Source organism: Mastigoproctus giganteus, chromosome 12, assembly GCF_048544385.1.
Source record: "Mastigoproctus giganteus isolate SK-2022 chromosome 12, ASM4854438v1, whole genome shotgun sequence".
In the NCBI taxonomy this organism is placed as follows: domain Eukaryota; kingdom Metazoa; phylum Arthropoda; class Arachnida; order Uropygi; family Thelyphonidae; genus Mastigoproctus; species Mastigoproctus giganteus.
In genome coordinates this window covers 5,753,345-5,768,541 of record NC_143586.1, presented here as the reverse complement: position 1 = coordinate 5,768,541, position 15,197 = coordinate 5,753,345, and the positions used below count along the sequence as shown (strand labels likewise).

Here is a 15,197-nt window from a genome sequence, read left to right as displayed (position 1 = left end):
TGCATTTCTCTTCTCTGCCACGAGTCTCATTAGTTCATCTGACATCCATTTAAGATTAAACCTTGAACAGTATTTTTTTTTTTTTTTTAATCGGTATGAAATGCCTAGTAGCTTCCACGATTAATTCCTCGAACGCTTCCCATTTAGAATTTGCTGTTAGTAACATCATCAATTGGTCCCACCGTATAGAATTTAAAACTGTCTGAGACAATTGTAGTCACCTTTACGAAAGCAAAATCCCTTCCCTTTACCCCTGATGGTAGTTACATCTTTAAGTAAATCCCACATCAGTACACTGATCACTGCCACCCAATGGTTCTTTTATCTGCAAATTCTTAATGCATGAATAATCACTGCTGATAACTAGGTCAAGAGTATTACTCTCTCTAGCTGCAGAAAGCAATCATCGAATAAATCCACAAAAGTATTGTAGGCAAGTAATCAACCCACAAGTTCCCCTCGATATCTGGGAAGTTAAAATCCCCCATTAGACATTCTGATTTACTGGCTCACTATCTCTCTTTACAATTGTTCGTTGCACTCATTAGGCCTATAACACACTCCTACTCTCATTGTTGTTCTCCCAGTGCTTTTGTCACACCAAACTGACTGAACATTGCACTGTCCATCCATGTCAACTGGATGCACTTCCTTAGATTTTATGTGTTTCTTAACTAATAGCATAACCCCCTCCTCCCTTCCTACCCTGTCTATCCTTTCTGTACTCCCCATAATCCCAAATTCCAATTCTGCATTCCTTATATCTATGTGATCACTACTACGTCTCTGATATCCCAACAGTATCCGCCTTTGATGTCTTGACCAACACTTGAAATTTATCAAATTTATTTACTATACTCCTAGCATTAGTGTACATGCATCTGATGTTACTCTTAGTTACCCTAACACAGCCCATGTATTTATTTGTTCCATGATGATGACTTCCCACCAGTCCCCAGCACCACGCCCTCCTGGCCACTGCCTCATTCTGATAGAAGTAATGCAAGAATCACTTTTACCTCTGCCTGCGACTACTGTTAATCTTTCACTCTGAGAATCTTCCCCCCCCCCAAGCTAGCAGTTTTCCGACCCACCTAATACTGTCCTGATAGCACCAGCAAACAAACACTCTTGCACCTCTTCTATTTAAGCGTATCCCATCCCTGTCTCTCCTGTTAACAAGCACAAACTACGCTAGGAAAAATTCTACCCCATGAACCTTGCACAATCTCTCCAGGGCTGAATTGATTGACTAGGCTCTTATCATGTACTCTCTCCTATAGTGTCTGTGCCGAATTGCAGACATTTTCAAATTTTGCCATAACTCACGACTTTTTCAACATTGACCTGTACTTGTTTTTTAGGGTTGGGGTTTGGAGCATTTGGACCTTCGATTCCGAGTGCATTGGTCCATCAATTTTTTTTCCCTTCGAGTGTAAAGAAGCCATTTAAATTATTTTATGCTCATTTGAAATACAGAGAGTATCAGCATTGAAGTGTTCAACCAATACGTTATATGCTCTATAACATAGAACTTATAGAGCCTCATAGATCTGTCATTTATCAATTAGTAATATAATAGGAAAATAATACTTTTGGATTTATCTTTGTAAATGCAAAACCAAAACTTGAGGACAATATTGCAAACAAGCATATATTAAAGAGCAGTTTTGATAATGCATAATATATAAATTATCTTTGAACAAGGAGATGACAGCCGTTGCCCTAGCAACGAGAAGATCATGCAAGATTGTTGTAGTTTATACTCTTCCGGTCACGTGTTTCGAACTTTATATTTTTAAGGTTTATGATTCCTTTCATGTAACGGAGGATAAGAAATTACCCAACACAGAATTTCTCGTTTGTTGATTTATGAATAGCATGTCCAAAGGTCATGCTATTCACCACTGCTGGGCTGGTTTACTTTAAGTGCCAGGGCCGATTTATTTTCCTAGTACGTTATTGAGTATATCTATGTTAAGTTAATGTATTTGTGACTTAATCCTGTTTGAATTTATCATCAGAAGGGTTTTTTTTTTTTTTTTTTTTTAAACAGAGAAATAAATCAGAAGTGTACTTTCGAAACAACAATCAAAATTACTGGTATACACGTACCCTGTAAACTTGTCGCGTAAGTTACCTAAATTCTGTTTCTCAAGCATCAAGAGAAGCAGAGGAGGAATATCTTGCATCCTAACATTATCAAGTCATCAAACACCCACATGGAGCAAGTACAACGCCTACAAAACTTGAACGTAATTTTTGGTGTAGGCGCCTCAAGAAGAGCCCCTGTGTCGGCTCTGCTAGCCTCATTAACTGGTGCCCTTACCCTTCCTTTCACTTCCTCCCACACAATCAAGAACCAGCTCATTTGAAAGTTATGAGAACGATAGCAGAGACAGTGGTTATCAAGTAGGACTATCCTAACTGGATGAGCACGCAGTACCTAGAGTTTCTTGAGGACATCAACAACCCCCGCCTTTTCTGGCTACTAAGGGTAGAGGGAGTAGTCCGCGTTCCGGCCACTCAAGGTATATCGGTCCAGTACATTGACACTGAAAATAAACAACATGAACGGCAAAGCTTTCTCTAAATTTCGCTTCCTATCCAGTTCTGCTGGATGTGAGGGAAAAAGTTGTAAATGAATGGACAGGTTCAACGACTCGAAAGCAGTCTTGCCGCCTCCGATGTTCCTACACACACTAGATGTTTGCACCTGTTCAAATTTTTAAAAACAGTGGAGAGAATCGCAAAAAAAACCGGGGTGGGGGAAAAGCTATTTATAAGCATAATACGTGTTCGTTAACATGGAGCAACATCATTTGGGCTAAGAACTGGAAATCATCAGCCTATTGTGGACAATTTAACGACTGGGAGTGGTTGGGTATGTGCTACCAGAGGCTTCTTTCGCATTTTTTGTTTGTTTATTTCTGTACGAAGCATTCTAAACTGAAAGATATCAGCCTGCGAAATCTAATCTCTAAGACAATATTTATCATCAGAATACTTTGAATGATTTCCTCTGGTAACAGATAATTCCGCATTTCTCAGATACTAATCAAGTAAACGACCGCTTTGTGTGTAAATAGCAGGAGCTGAATTATATGACCTTTAAAAAATAAAGCAGGGAATTCAAGTAATAGCTTAATTTTGCTAATCAGATAATGCATTTTAACTTTAGCACTGCCCTGAAAGCAAATATACTAGAGACAACTCTTGATCTAATGCTGAAAAGGAATGCATTCAAAAAATAACAAAATTTTATGATTGTCAATAAAAAGAATTTTTATATATAACCTATAGATGGGAAAATGTTTATTGTTATTACAATCATTATTATATTTAAACATGCTCCCCGTTCTTTCCATTTTAATTCGAGAGTTCCTGCTTTGTGCAAGTATTTTTTATTATTTTTTTTAAGCCTCTGAAAAACTCCTTAATCAGGTTTGCACCACCACTTCAATCACTTGATGTCCCTGCAATTTTTTTTTTAAGTGATCAAAAAGCCGAAATTCCGAATGAGCTATATCAACACTATAAGAGGAAAAAGGTTTCGGATTCAGGGTTTGCAATGTTGTCGTAGTTTTACTGGACACATGGCCCCCTCACCATGAAGTGTCTTTCTGTTCTGGTAAAGATTCTGTAAACTTTTCTTTCAGCGATATATTTCACCATACTATTGCCTCATCCTTCTATAGATTTTTGAGAGCTTTATTATTTAAATATTTAAAAACTAATTACTCATCTTGGAAATCTTATAAAAGGATATATCCAGAAATATATATATAGCCTCAAAATTGGGTCACGGCAAATCCCTGCCGCAAACATTGTTCCACTTCATCTCAGATTCTCAACCAGGTTGAAATCCGGTTGATCGACTGGTATCAGGGAGACCTGATGTGTGTTAAGGAAACATTCCTCGCCTCATCGCAATTCCGGCCCTCGTGGGTAGCACAGCTGGTATAATCAACTGCGCCACACAGGCTGGGTGAAAAAGACCCGAGTTCGAATGTCGTCAATGATGCAGGAATGGAATTTTTATAGGGCTTTTTCACAGCGTGGCTAAGTTCTGTCTCAGGCAAAGAATAGCATATTTCCCTCCTCCCTCCCCGGAAACTCGGTTTTTCATCCAATGAAACAAACAGCGAATCAATCACAGATTTACAGACATTATTGTATATACGGCGCTAATATGACCATATTTTCTGATGCGCCTAAAACCTTACACTACCGCACTTCCACCATTAGTAGCAGTCTTGCTTCTTGGCATGATGGGCCCACTGATTCATGCTGCCCCTGATCGTACCAGGGTCCTGCTGCCAGACTGGAAATAAGATTCGTTAACCAGGCGATTTTTTTTTTTTTTTCTTTCTAAAATATCCAGGGTTTTCCGATTTTGGTCGTCTGGATTGAAATCATATTTTTTAAAAAACTCACCCCTGTCACAAGTACAGAACTACTGTACTTCTTGGCTTCTCTGCAGTTCTTGGCTCATGCGGGACAAGGTCATTCATGGAACCAGGGGCAAGTCGTTCCGGGGGTGAAGGGGTGCAGTCACCCTGGCTCCAACGTTCAAGGGGCACTTGAAAAACTGAAACTTACATACATATATGAAGAAAATTTTAAATGGGGGAACCAGATTTCAATTGGCACCCGGGCGCAAAATTGCGATTTGCACCCGGGCTCCACATACCCTAGGAACGCCCCTGCATGGAACACAAAAAAAAAAATTCATGGAACACATAAGATATATTCTCCGACGCATTCAACCACTAGTATAGTAGTATTTAATGGAAGCGGGGATCATTCTGGAAATAATTTTGACCAGTTTTACAAAGGTAAACGACTAAAAGTGAAACATGCCAATTTCATCCTACATCGGGTGGTATAGGCCCGGGTTCGACTTCCGGATCTTTTCCACGAGAGGAATTTTTACGGACTTTTATTAACGTGGCTGAATTAATCGGTCTCAGGCGATGGTTGCATGCCTCCAAGAATTTATATACAGACATAATATATACAGCGCAATATGGTGTTATGTCGATGATGCCTACCTATATGCAAATAAGTTTATATTTTTTCACACATTTCAATAATGAGACATCTTTATTGCAATAATAAGAATAATAATACAATCGATATATTGCAATATTGCCCTTCATGGCCATCAGGCCAGGGGTTAACAGAGATGATACAATATAATAATAAACAGAGAACATTAATAAATTAAACATAGGGAAGTCAAAACAAAGTATAACACAGTTATACAATAAATAAAGTTATATAAAATTATGAACAAAGAATTCACCCACTCCTTCAAAGAATCTTCAGTTGTACAATTGAAGGAAGTGGCGATAAACATTAGCATTTAGCATTAGTTGAGGCATATGATGCAAGAAAGCAAGCTTATACAGCATCATGCCTGATACAGCATTTAGCCTCGCGATAGACGGAGTAAATTCTGTGTGTGTGTGTGTGTGTGTGTGTGTGTGTGTGTGTGTTTCCTATCAGGAAGTACTTCTGAACTTTGAGCTATTTTTTACCCAAAATATTTCTTTAAACTTTGAACTATTTCTCGACCAAGCCATGGTGTGGCTGAGTTTAGTTGATCTTGGGCGAGAGTTACATGGTTATTCTTCTTCAGAAACCAGGATTTTTCTTCCCGAAAAACATGCAAGGCGATAGATGAGGATAAGCTGGCGTCTCGTGTTTCCGAACCATGGCAAATCTTGTACAACCAAACTAATCCTCCAGCCAAAAGATTTCTACGAGATTCAGTCATGACTGTCGTGGACAAACTAATTCTGTGATGTTCTTTTGAAGCTAGCCTGGCTTCAAAAGAACATTACAGAAAATATTTCTATACAACAGTGGAGATTGTCCAAAATGTCAACGTATATCGTGGCCGTGATAATTCTCAGCATTACAACCAACAACCTCTGTTCAAGCTAAGCCACAAAAGTAGTAGTGTCACACCATGGCACTCCTTCCTCCAAGGGGTATTTATATTTGGCATCATTTGATTACTATTTGTTTAGTGCCATTACTTAAACAAATGACAAATCAATTTCTTAAAAAAAAAAAAAATCCAAATTATTGCGACAACTTCTCTACCCAGGATTTTCTTTATTATCTCAATCTCCATTCCCGAATAAATATGCTAAGGCGTACATGGTTTTTTTTTCTAGTCCTTTAGGACTGTGTGCAGCAAATACATTGCATAGAAACACAAAATTCATTAAAATGAAATGTAATACCATATAAATAAACTGAAAAATATTAAAAAGTGCATGCAAGCACTTAATTCTGAATATATTATTAGTCACACAGTACAGGAAAGCCCACTTACACTAAACACTGTACTGTTGTTATATACATACATGAATGGTAACACAAAATCCTAATTATAAATTCACACAAAATTATTAATTTCCACAAAATACTAAACCTTTCTCTCGTTATTACCTAAAAATTTAAATACTATGGAATCTAAAAACTTGAAACCAAAAACAGTATTTAATCAACAACACTGGTTAAATGCGTGTTTTGAATTGAACTTTGTGCAAAACAGTATTTCATGCTTTTCGAATGAAATACTATGACCAAACGTACGATGCCATCATAAAAACTAAATCCCAACAAACAAAACTAGCCAAGTCTCTAAAGTTTAGGTGTGCGGTGATGAAATACAGTGAAAATTATTGAAATGTCTTAAATTAAGAAACAGAAGTTTTAATTAACTATAGGTCGAAAGGAGAATTTCGGACTTATGAACAACACCCAAACGACAAAAGAATCAATATTAAAATTTTAACTGCCGGAATTATATAAACAATCATTAAATATGTTTATTAACCATTTAAAACTATTTGGGTTGGGGGAGATGGGGAATATGATTTCAATTCTTGCACGAGGAATAAACTGACACAACTGGTTAAGTTATTGACATGGTATCAAGTGGCGTTGAGATCTACCGTAGGCGTGTTCTCTGTGGGCACGCACACTAAAATAAATGAAATCCAACCCCAAACGATCGGCTCCATCGACTAAGGTCTTCAACTTTGCAACAGTTTAACTATGTACAGTATAATATTCAGAAGTACCAAGCTGTTAACGACAGACGAGGTAGCACGCTGCCAAAGTTCACGGACAAAGCATCGACTAGCCCCCCCCCCTGGAAGGCCAATCACATGTTAAGTTGACAGGCACTCCACATACGAGATCGACTTCCATGAATGTAAGTTCATTATGTGCACGTGCTTTGATGTAGGTCTACATAAAATCTACATATAAAATTTCGATATAACGAGATCCCGTCTCTTCTCCATTTTGAAAGTTTACAATCTTTCTTACCTCGGCAATTCCACAAATAAAAGATAACACTGAAGTTCTCACAGAATAAAAAAAATAAATACAGTAAATAAGTTTTCTGTTTATACTCCGAGAAGACCACACGGTCAGAGGAGTTCACAAGATACAGAGAAGACAAGGAACAGCACCGTAATTAGCGGTCACGGGCTTGTATCTCGGTCACTCAAAGCACGTGTACATATGCGCCTCGCTGTTTTTGTTTGTTTTTTTTTTTTGGTTTTTAGGAGCATTAGCAACTAAGGCCATATTGCTCCGGGATATGCGGTGGTCATTCCCTGACCTTTCCGCATCCTCCATATTTGGTGGTGACGGGCTCGAACCCCGGTCTAATCAAGAAGCATGTGCTACGCATTGCTGCTCCTTCCCACCTGGCTACGGAGGCGCCATGCGCCTCGCGCCTGGTCAGTGCGGCATTGTTGAGAAACAATTCTAGTAAACAAACAAGTAACTCATTAAAATTCATATCAAAACCTGGTCGAAAATCCACAGTTTTATTACTCCTGGACAATAACGCAGATTTTTTTAATCTGGACTAATGGGTGTTTAATGCACTCTGCATAACATGCCGGACATGGAGCCAATATCATGTGACCAAATTTAAATTCACGCTCGCGTCTAAAATCGTTCAACGTAATCGATTTGAGCACAACTTAAACATATCCAGTAGAGTGGCTAAACAAATTCACACAGATGTGTCCATTATCAACTAACGCAATCCTAACGACCTTCGATGATTTGACAAGAGCCAATTTCTTTCATATTTTCCTTGTGTTCGAAAACTAGTGCTGCCATTAGTTCTTCTAATAGACTACACCAGCCTTGCCGTAGAGAGGCCTCCAAGTATTATTTCTGGAGGTAAATAAATGCCTTCAGGAAGGTGTGTGCGGAACCTAGTGATCAGGACAAGGACTTCGGAGCAATAACCCTGTCGAATGTCAGTAGAATTACAAGGCCAGCAGCCTCCAGACAAAAAAGGGCACGGTCGCGGAGAATCCTGAAATCACAGCTTTGCAGCCTGTATTAAGACAGCCAATCTGTAATCACGAGTTACACGAAAATACCGCAATGAAATACGAGGTGGTGGGAAAGTAGGGGGAAAAACTACGTTTCAAGTTTAGTAAGACGAAACTAAACAGCTTTTTCATTCACATAATACGACGTGTGATTGAGTACTGCTACAAAACAGCGAGGAACTAGGCTTGAAAGGTGAAAGATTTCCGAATGGCATTTTTTTTTAATTACCACAGAAGTAGGCATGAAAATTTCAAAATTTCATTAAATGCCCATGCGTATCTTTTAACGCAAACAAATCAAAAAGAGAAAAATCAATTGATTAGTAACATTATGGGTGTTGCTGGAATAGGATGTTCTGACAACCACACTTTGCAATTCGCTAAGTAATTAAGAGATATTATTACTGTCAAACAAAATTATACGCAGGTCGCCACTCTGAAAGATTGGACACCGTTGATAGAGCGAAACATTTCAATGCATGTTGTCGAGAACCGGTTAATAAAGACAGTGAGCGATAAAGTTGTGAAACCCAAGAGGTCAATTACATGGACTGAAGAGAATGTCATTACAGACACTTCAGCAAAGATATCAAGATATTAGAAAAAAAAAACCGGACTCATTTCTGATCTAGGTTTCCTGAAACAAGAAAAGAATATATATATAACAATAATCGTCATCTAATTACAATGACCTAACCCTAATATCAACGAGACTGGTAAACACATTATTTTTTGATGAAAATTCAATGTTCATTATATATACAATATTTTAAATAAAATTAAAATTAATTAATTTATAATTTTATTTAAATTGTGGCGAAATTATTTTCGTTTCTTTCCAAAGATATTCCGATTATGGCGCCATCTATGTCTGTACTAAAATCAAAATTACGAAATTAAATCACATATTTTTCAGCCTGATATCTATGCTTAACACTGCGTCATATTATCTTCATCTCCAATATATCGTTGATAAGGTAAGCGATTATAATCCCCTACATTCATATTTTTCTTTCCTTCTAATTCTCCATCACTGAAATATGACCGCTTTGTTTCCATCTATTGGTTGTGCACGATTTGAGATTTAGAATATCAGCTTGCTCTTATGAAGTTTGTTTCGTGATTGACTGATATTTTCTGAGTGTAACATAGCAATTACATACACGCAACTCATTCGTGCAGACTACGTTAGCTTTTAATTTTTTTCTAATAAATGCAAAAATGTACAGTATGATTATTCGTTACCAGCATTTTAAATTACAGGGTCAGATTCCGACTACATGTACTTTCCTTACAAGGAATATTCAAATTATCGCATTAAAAAAAAAGTTCTTTTTAAATATATAGTTGGTAACGATTAATTATTATGAATAAACCTGTGTTGTTAAAAAAAAAAAAAGGCTTGCAACCAGGATATCAAATATTATTATCCCTATAGCAGGGTTCTTTTTTTAATTAAAGAGCACATTAGCAAGGATTTAAAAACCCGACATTTTATTTTTATAGGCAGTAAGTACAATACTATGATTGTTATGAAGGAAACAAAGCAAATAGCAGCCCCCCCCACCTTTGCCAACCCCTTTCAGTGTTTAGAACTACACGTTCAAAATATTTAAGGGTCTATAAAAAGAAAATTGTACATTTATTTTCTAAAAATTATTTTAATTTTTTTAAATTTTATGATATTCAGTTATAATTATCAAGTTTGTTTAATTATAAATATTTATATTAAAGTTATATATTATTAGTATCCCCCCACTTGGGAGTTTAGAACTATGTTTTAAAAAAATTATACATAGAGCAGAGCGCCCATATTAGCTGTAAGAGATCTTGTACATTGATATTGTGCTCTTCAACAATACCCTCCAGAGTGTCCAAGCCTTGTATTATTATTATCCTTCTACACCATGCGGCCTAGGTTCGAATCCCGTCAGAGAAGAATTTTTGTGGACTTTTTCACGTCGTGGCAGATTTAGTCAATTTTGGCGAAGGTAATATGGTTTTTTCTCCCGGAAACTGTTTCTCGTCGCTAAAATAGGCAAAAGAACCAGAGAAAAATGGAGAATCAACAAACGAAATATACTTGCAGTATGAGCTTGGGATTCCCCCCCCCCCCACTCACAACCATATGAAAATGTTTATTTTCCCTTAACGCTACTGTTAGGGAGTTCCCCAATATATTATTAAACCATTCATTATACGGTATTCCAAACAGATATTTCTGAAGGTGGATCAGGGACAAATGACAAAATCTGGCTAGTGAAAAAGCTGTAGGAGTTGTATATCTCGAAATGTATTCTTCAATCAGCTTGATATCCTCAACTTCAATTAGTATCGTAAAGTTCTTCCTTTACAATTCAAACTGTAGATTTTCCTTATAAGAAAGAAGATAAAAATATTTGGGGAAGTAGAGGTACTCATCCCATATAATTCCTGTCATTATGGAACTTCACCTTTTCAATGAGTAAGCTGTTTAGGATGATTTCAAGCTGATACTTCTGCTTATTTTTTGATGTTAGAGCATGATACCGAAAGATACAGACCTTCAGCAAAAAGTGTTGCTGGCAAGACTTCGCCTTGTAACAATCCCTTCTTTAGGCAAATTTCCATATTGTAATCTCCGGGAGAAGCTTTAATGGTCTACCAGTCACGAAACTTCCTGAATATGAATTGGGCAGTTCCAATAATTCCACAGCCTGTTGGGGATGGTAATTAGCAGTTGGATTTGGATGTTTACATTCGCTTGGCTTATGTCCAAGAATATTATCTCCAGCTTATTACTGCGTGTTTAAAATACAGACTCTCAGCACAATTTTTATTCCTTTTGTACCTTTTTAATGAAACTTGCTTAATATAAAAATAATATAAATAAAGCTAAAGGATCTCTATAAGCTGAACAGTTTTACAGAAATATTCTCACTGATAAACCACAAAAACCAAGCTGTTTGATTTCTACATATCACGTGACATTTTCATTTCGTTTGCACTGATTGTCTGTTGCTGCAATACAATACAAGTAGTCCTCGAGGAACGCTGTTTCGATTGATGCATCTTATATATCACAGATGGTATATTTGTTGTATAGCCAGAAATGGATATATATTATTTCACCAAGGGCCAACAGATGACGGTTACACTATATCTACAATCCAAATATTTGTTGCCAATCAATATGTTCATTTATTCCAAAAGTAAATCAATATAAATGTCGTAAAAATTTACTAATTAAGTTTTGTAGTCGTTTTAAAAGTAATCCTCTTGTGAGCATTTATGCAATTGTTAATGTCGCTGCCGTGCTTCAAAGCAGTTGTAAGTCACTTTCTCACAGGCTTTGAATCACGGCTCTCTGGATCATGCAAAATGAGTTCTTTTCATTGTTTCCAGTCATGAAAACAACATTGTTCTGACAGGTGAACAAATTTGGAGCCTTGGCCTCCTTCTATTTGTTACTCTTGTTCTTTAGGACCATCTTGGTATACACATTATCTTCATTTACGATCAACGTAATAGGAATTTCTGCTCGAAATTACCTCAGCAACTATCCTTCTATCAAACATCACTTAATATTTATTTATGCTTCCCAAGTTTCGTCTGTTTTGGAACTTGACGGATGTTTCGACTACGCATAATCAGTGGGTCCATTCTCTCCTCTTCAAACTTTTTGGTTCACTGAAAACAGTAATCGACATTTCGTCATTCCATTAAATCCCAGTAGAAAATTCATTCTGGGTCGCATTCGTTAGTTGGTAATGGTAGTCGAGCATTCTGATCTCTTGCCAAAGCTACTGGTCCCAACTTTTGTCCATCGACACTCCCACTTTGTTAAAAATTGAGGCGTCTAGTGTTTCCGCAGCTAAAGATAGTAAACATACTAGCATCCTACTTTTCTGCTGACTCTTGTATTGAATCTTCCTTCCTTCAAAAGAAGGTCAGAATTCTGAATAATCTCGATGCCAAGAAAATTCTGGGTCCTGATGGCTCACTTCACTTCACTCCACTGACATGACCAGTCAACACCCTGCACTTTCATGCAGTACTGATAGGAAGGTCAGCAAACAAGTCCAATAATGACATTCGAGCTAGTGCAATCGCCTGTCATCCTGGTAGCACGGTGGTTACAGTTTGGATTCGAATCCCGTCATTAAAGGGACTCGAACCCAGAACTTTTATGGGCTTTTTTCCACGCCGTCACTAAGTTAGTTGGTCTCAAGCGAGGATATCAGGTTGTTTTCCCGGTTTTTAGGTCCAGAAAAATCTGGATTTTACAGACATAATGTACATGGGTAGATGGGTTTGTTCTCTCGGGTAACTCCAATATGAAATAAAGTGCTGCAGCCTGACAAAAAATGAGTCCCAACACTAGCAGACTTCTTATAGCAAAGTCTCCCTAATTGAAACCAAAACAATGGGCACAGTAAATTATCCGAAATCTAATAGAGTTCGAGCTTACAGCAATACAACTGTAATAAGATTAAAAACAAAATATTCTGACAAATTTAGATGACATCAATATGTCATCGTAAAACTTGAAATTTTTATTTTTTATTTAATAAAAAACCAAACATTCAAATCTTTATAAGCATAAAAAAAAGTTACCTTTGTTCTGTTAATAGAAACAGAAAAGTCCCAATCCGGGGCGACAAAAAGATAACCACATGTCGAGACTTTTCTCGTCGCCTAGAAAGAAAAAGAAAAGATGAAACATTGTTAAATACAATAGTTGAAGAAGATAAAGCCGGGGCATGTTTAGGACAACATTAAAAATAACTTCCGACTATAGGAAAATTCGACAAGAGAAAAGCCGATATTTAGATAATTTTAAAATTTAAACTGAACTCAGTATACATGTACAAATGTATATTTATTTCCACTGAATTATTATTTATTATAATCTGCTTATTTAACCATAAGGTTTCCCCTACACAACCTGTATATCAGCCGCTGTGACCATCCATCTCAGTGATGAGATGGACGCATTTTAATTTACATCATGCCCCCTCCTTGCCTTTAGAATATGTAAATTACCAAAGAGTACATTTGGGCCAGTACTTGGTCTATATAGATTCATACATGCAAAATTTACAGAAAATGATGCGCTTATATATTCAGGTAAAGGGTTACAAATGACACAAGAAAATATATATAATTATTTACAGAAAGGTCACATTCCATCACCAACCACGATATCGTCTCCTATACCTATTTAGAGTTTATAAAAGTATCCACCAATTCAGGTTGGGATTGCATACAGTTTTATAGAGACAGAAAGGCATCTTCTCTAGTAGAAATCATTTTTCCTCTTAAGATGCAAACGTGCTGCAGCACGCCTACTGAAAGTCTGCCAGGAGAATACTACTTTTCTTTATAAGCTAATCATCACAGTTAATTTTCTCCTGTCCCACAGCGGAATTGATTGACGTGTATATCTCAGTAAATTGTGTTCTTCAGTGCTTCTTTCAGTAGTTTTAATTGCAAAATTTGTCGGGATCTATATGGCAAGCGCATTACAGAGGAGCACTGTATACGTGTGTGTGTAAAAAAAAAAAATTCAGGAAATTCATATATTCATGCTGTTAACAAAAGCAGTTTCCATTCCCAAATGGCCCAGAGATCAGGAAAAAGAACAGCAAAGAGTCATCCTTGGGTAGGATTAAGAAAGTCCCTTTTCAGTCAAGGGCTGGATGTATTTCAGTCGCTGTGACCAAATGCTTGCCCAAATGTTCTCTGTGGTAATTTACATATTCACAAGGATCAATCAACTTATAATTCCTTAAGTAAATTAGAAACTGTCATGTTAGTGCCATCACATAGCCTACAAAGACTACCGCAAGGTCTTCCACTCCGTTCTCCATAGCTGTCTGAGACACTGAAGATCTATAAAGTCAACACGACACTGGCATACTTATAGAAGCAACAGTGGCAAAATGGAGAACCACCATCAAGGTCGAGAACATCACGACCAGACCGATCCCCATCGGAAGAAGAATCTTCCAGGGAGATGCCCTGAGCCCACTATGGTTCTGTCGCGCACTCAACCAACTATCCACCACGTTCAATAACAGCAAGTACGGATGTACTTAGAGAAGGGAAGGGAGAATCTCCCTTCTCTTAGTATATCCTATCTTAGTAACTGTGCACCTGTTCTCACCTGATGGACATGGATTAAATCAAACTCTATGCGACAACAGAGAATCAACTCCAACGGTTACTATGGCTCACGAAGAGTCCAACACTGACAACAGGATGCAAGCTGGCCTAGACAAACGCAAAACCCATGGACTGCATCAAGGAATCCGGCAAGACGAAACTACCATCTGAAGACCAGTGAGGAGATTAAAGCCGTGACAGAATGAGAGACCTACAAATATCTGGGGATGATGCAGGCTCACCAGTTAGAACACAACGCGATCAAGGCCCGCCTGATTGAGAAATACCAGAGACTGAGAAGCCTGCTAAAATCAAAGCTGAATGGTGGAATATGGTCCCAGGCAACGAAGTCTCAGTATTAACATATTCCTACGGGATCACAGATTGGTGACCAACACCGAGTTGGAGGAGATTATGAGATTGATCAGAATAATGATGACGAACAACCGCCAACGCCACCCGAAGTCGACCATCAAGAGACTGACCATAGCCCGGAAAGGAGGGAGGAAACTGACTGACCTCACTGAACAAGAGGAGTAAGAACCCGCGGGATTACTTCTAGGAAAGCACAACACAAATCTACCAAATCATAAGAAAGATAGACAAACGGCACACAACACTCAACCTCGATCAAAGAAAGTGTACCGTATTACAAGTATGAATTCT

General features: G+C 37.6%; 1 protein-coding gene across 3 annotated transcripts in view; it reads right to left on the bottom strand.

Annotated features, from left to right (window-relative positions):
• LOC150076650 (uncharacterized) overlaps window positions 1–15,197 on the bottom strand; it is a 305,352-nt gene that overhangs the window by 148,320 nt on the left and 141,835 nt on the right. For all 3 annotated transcript variants that reach the window (XM_090386997.1, XM_090386999.1, XM_090386998.1), the window contains exon 2: window positions 12,981–13,061. In XM_090386997.1, coding sequence (XP_090243123.1) covers window positions 12,981–13,061 — 81 coding nt within the window. The remainder of the gene's footprint in view (window positions 1–12,980; window positions 13,062–15,197) is intronic.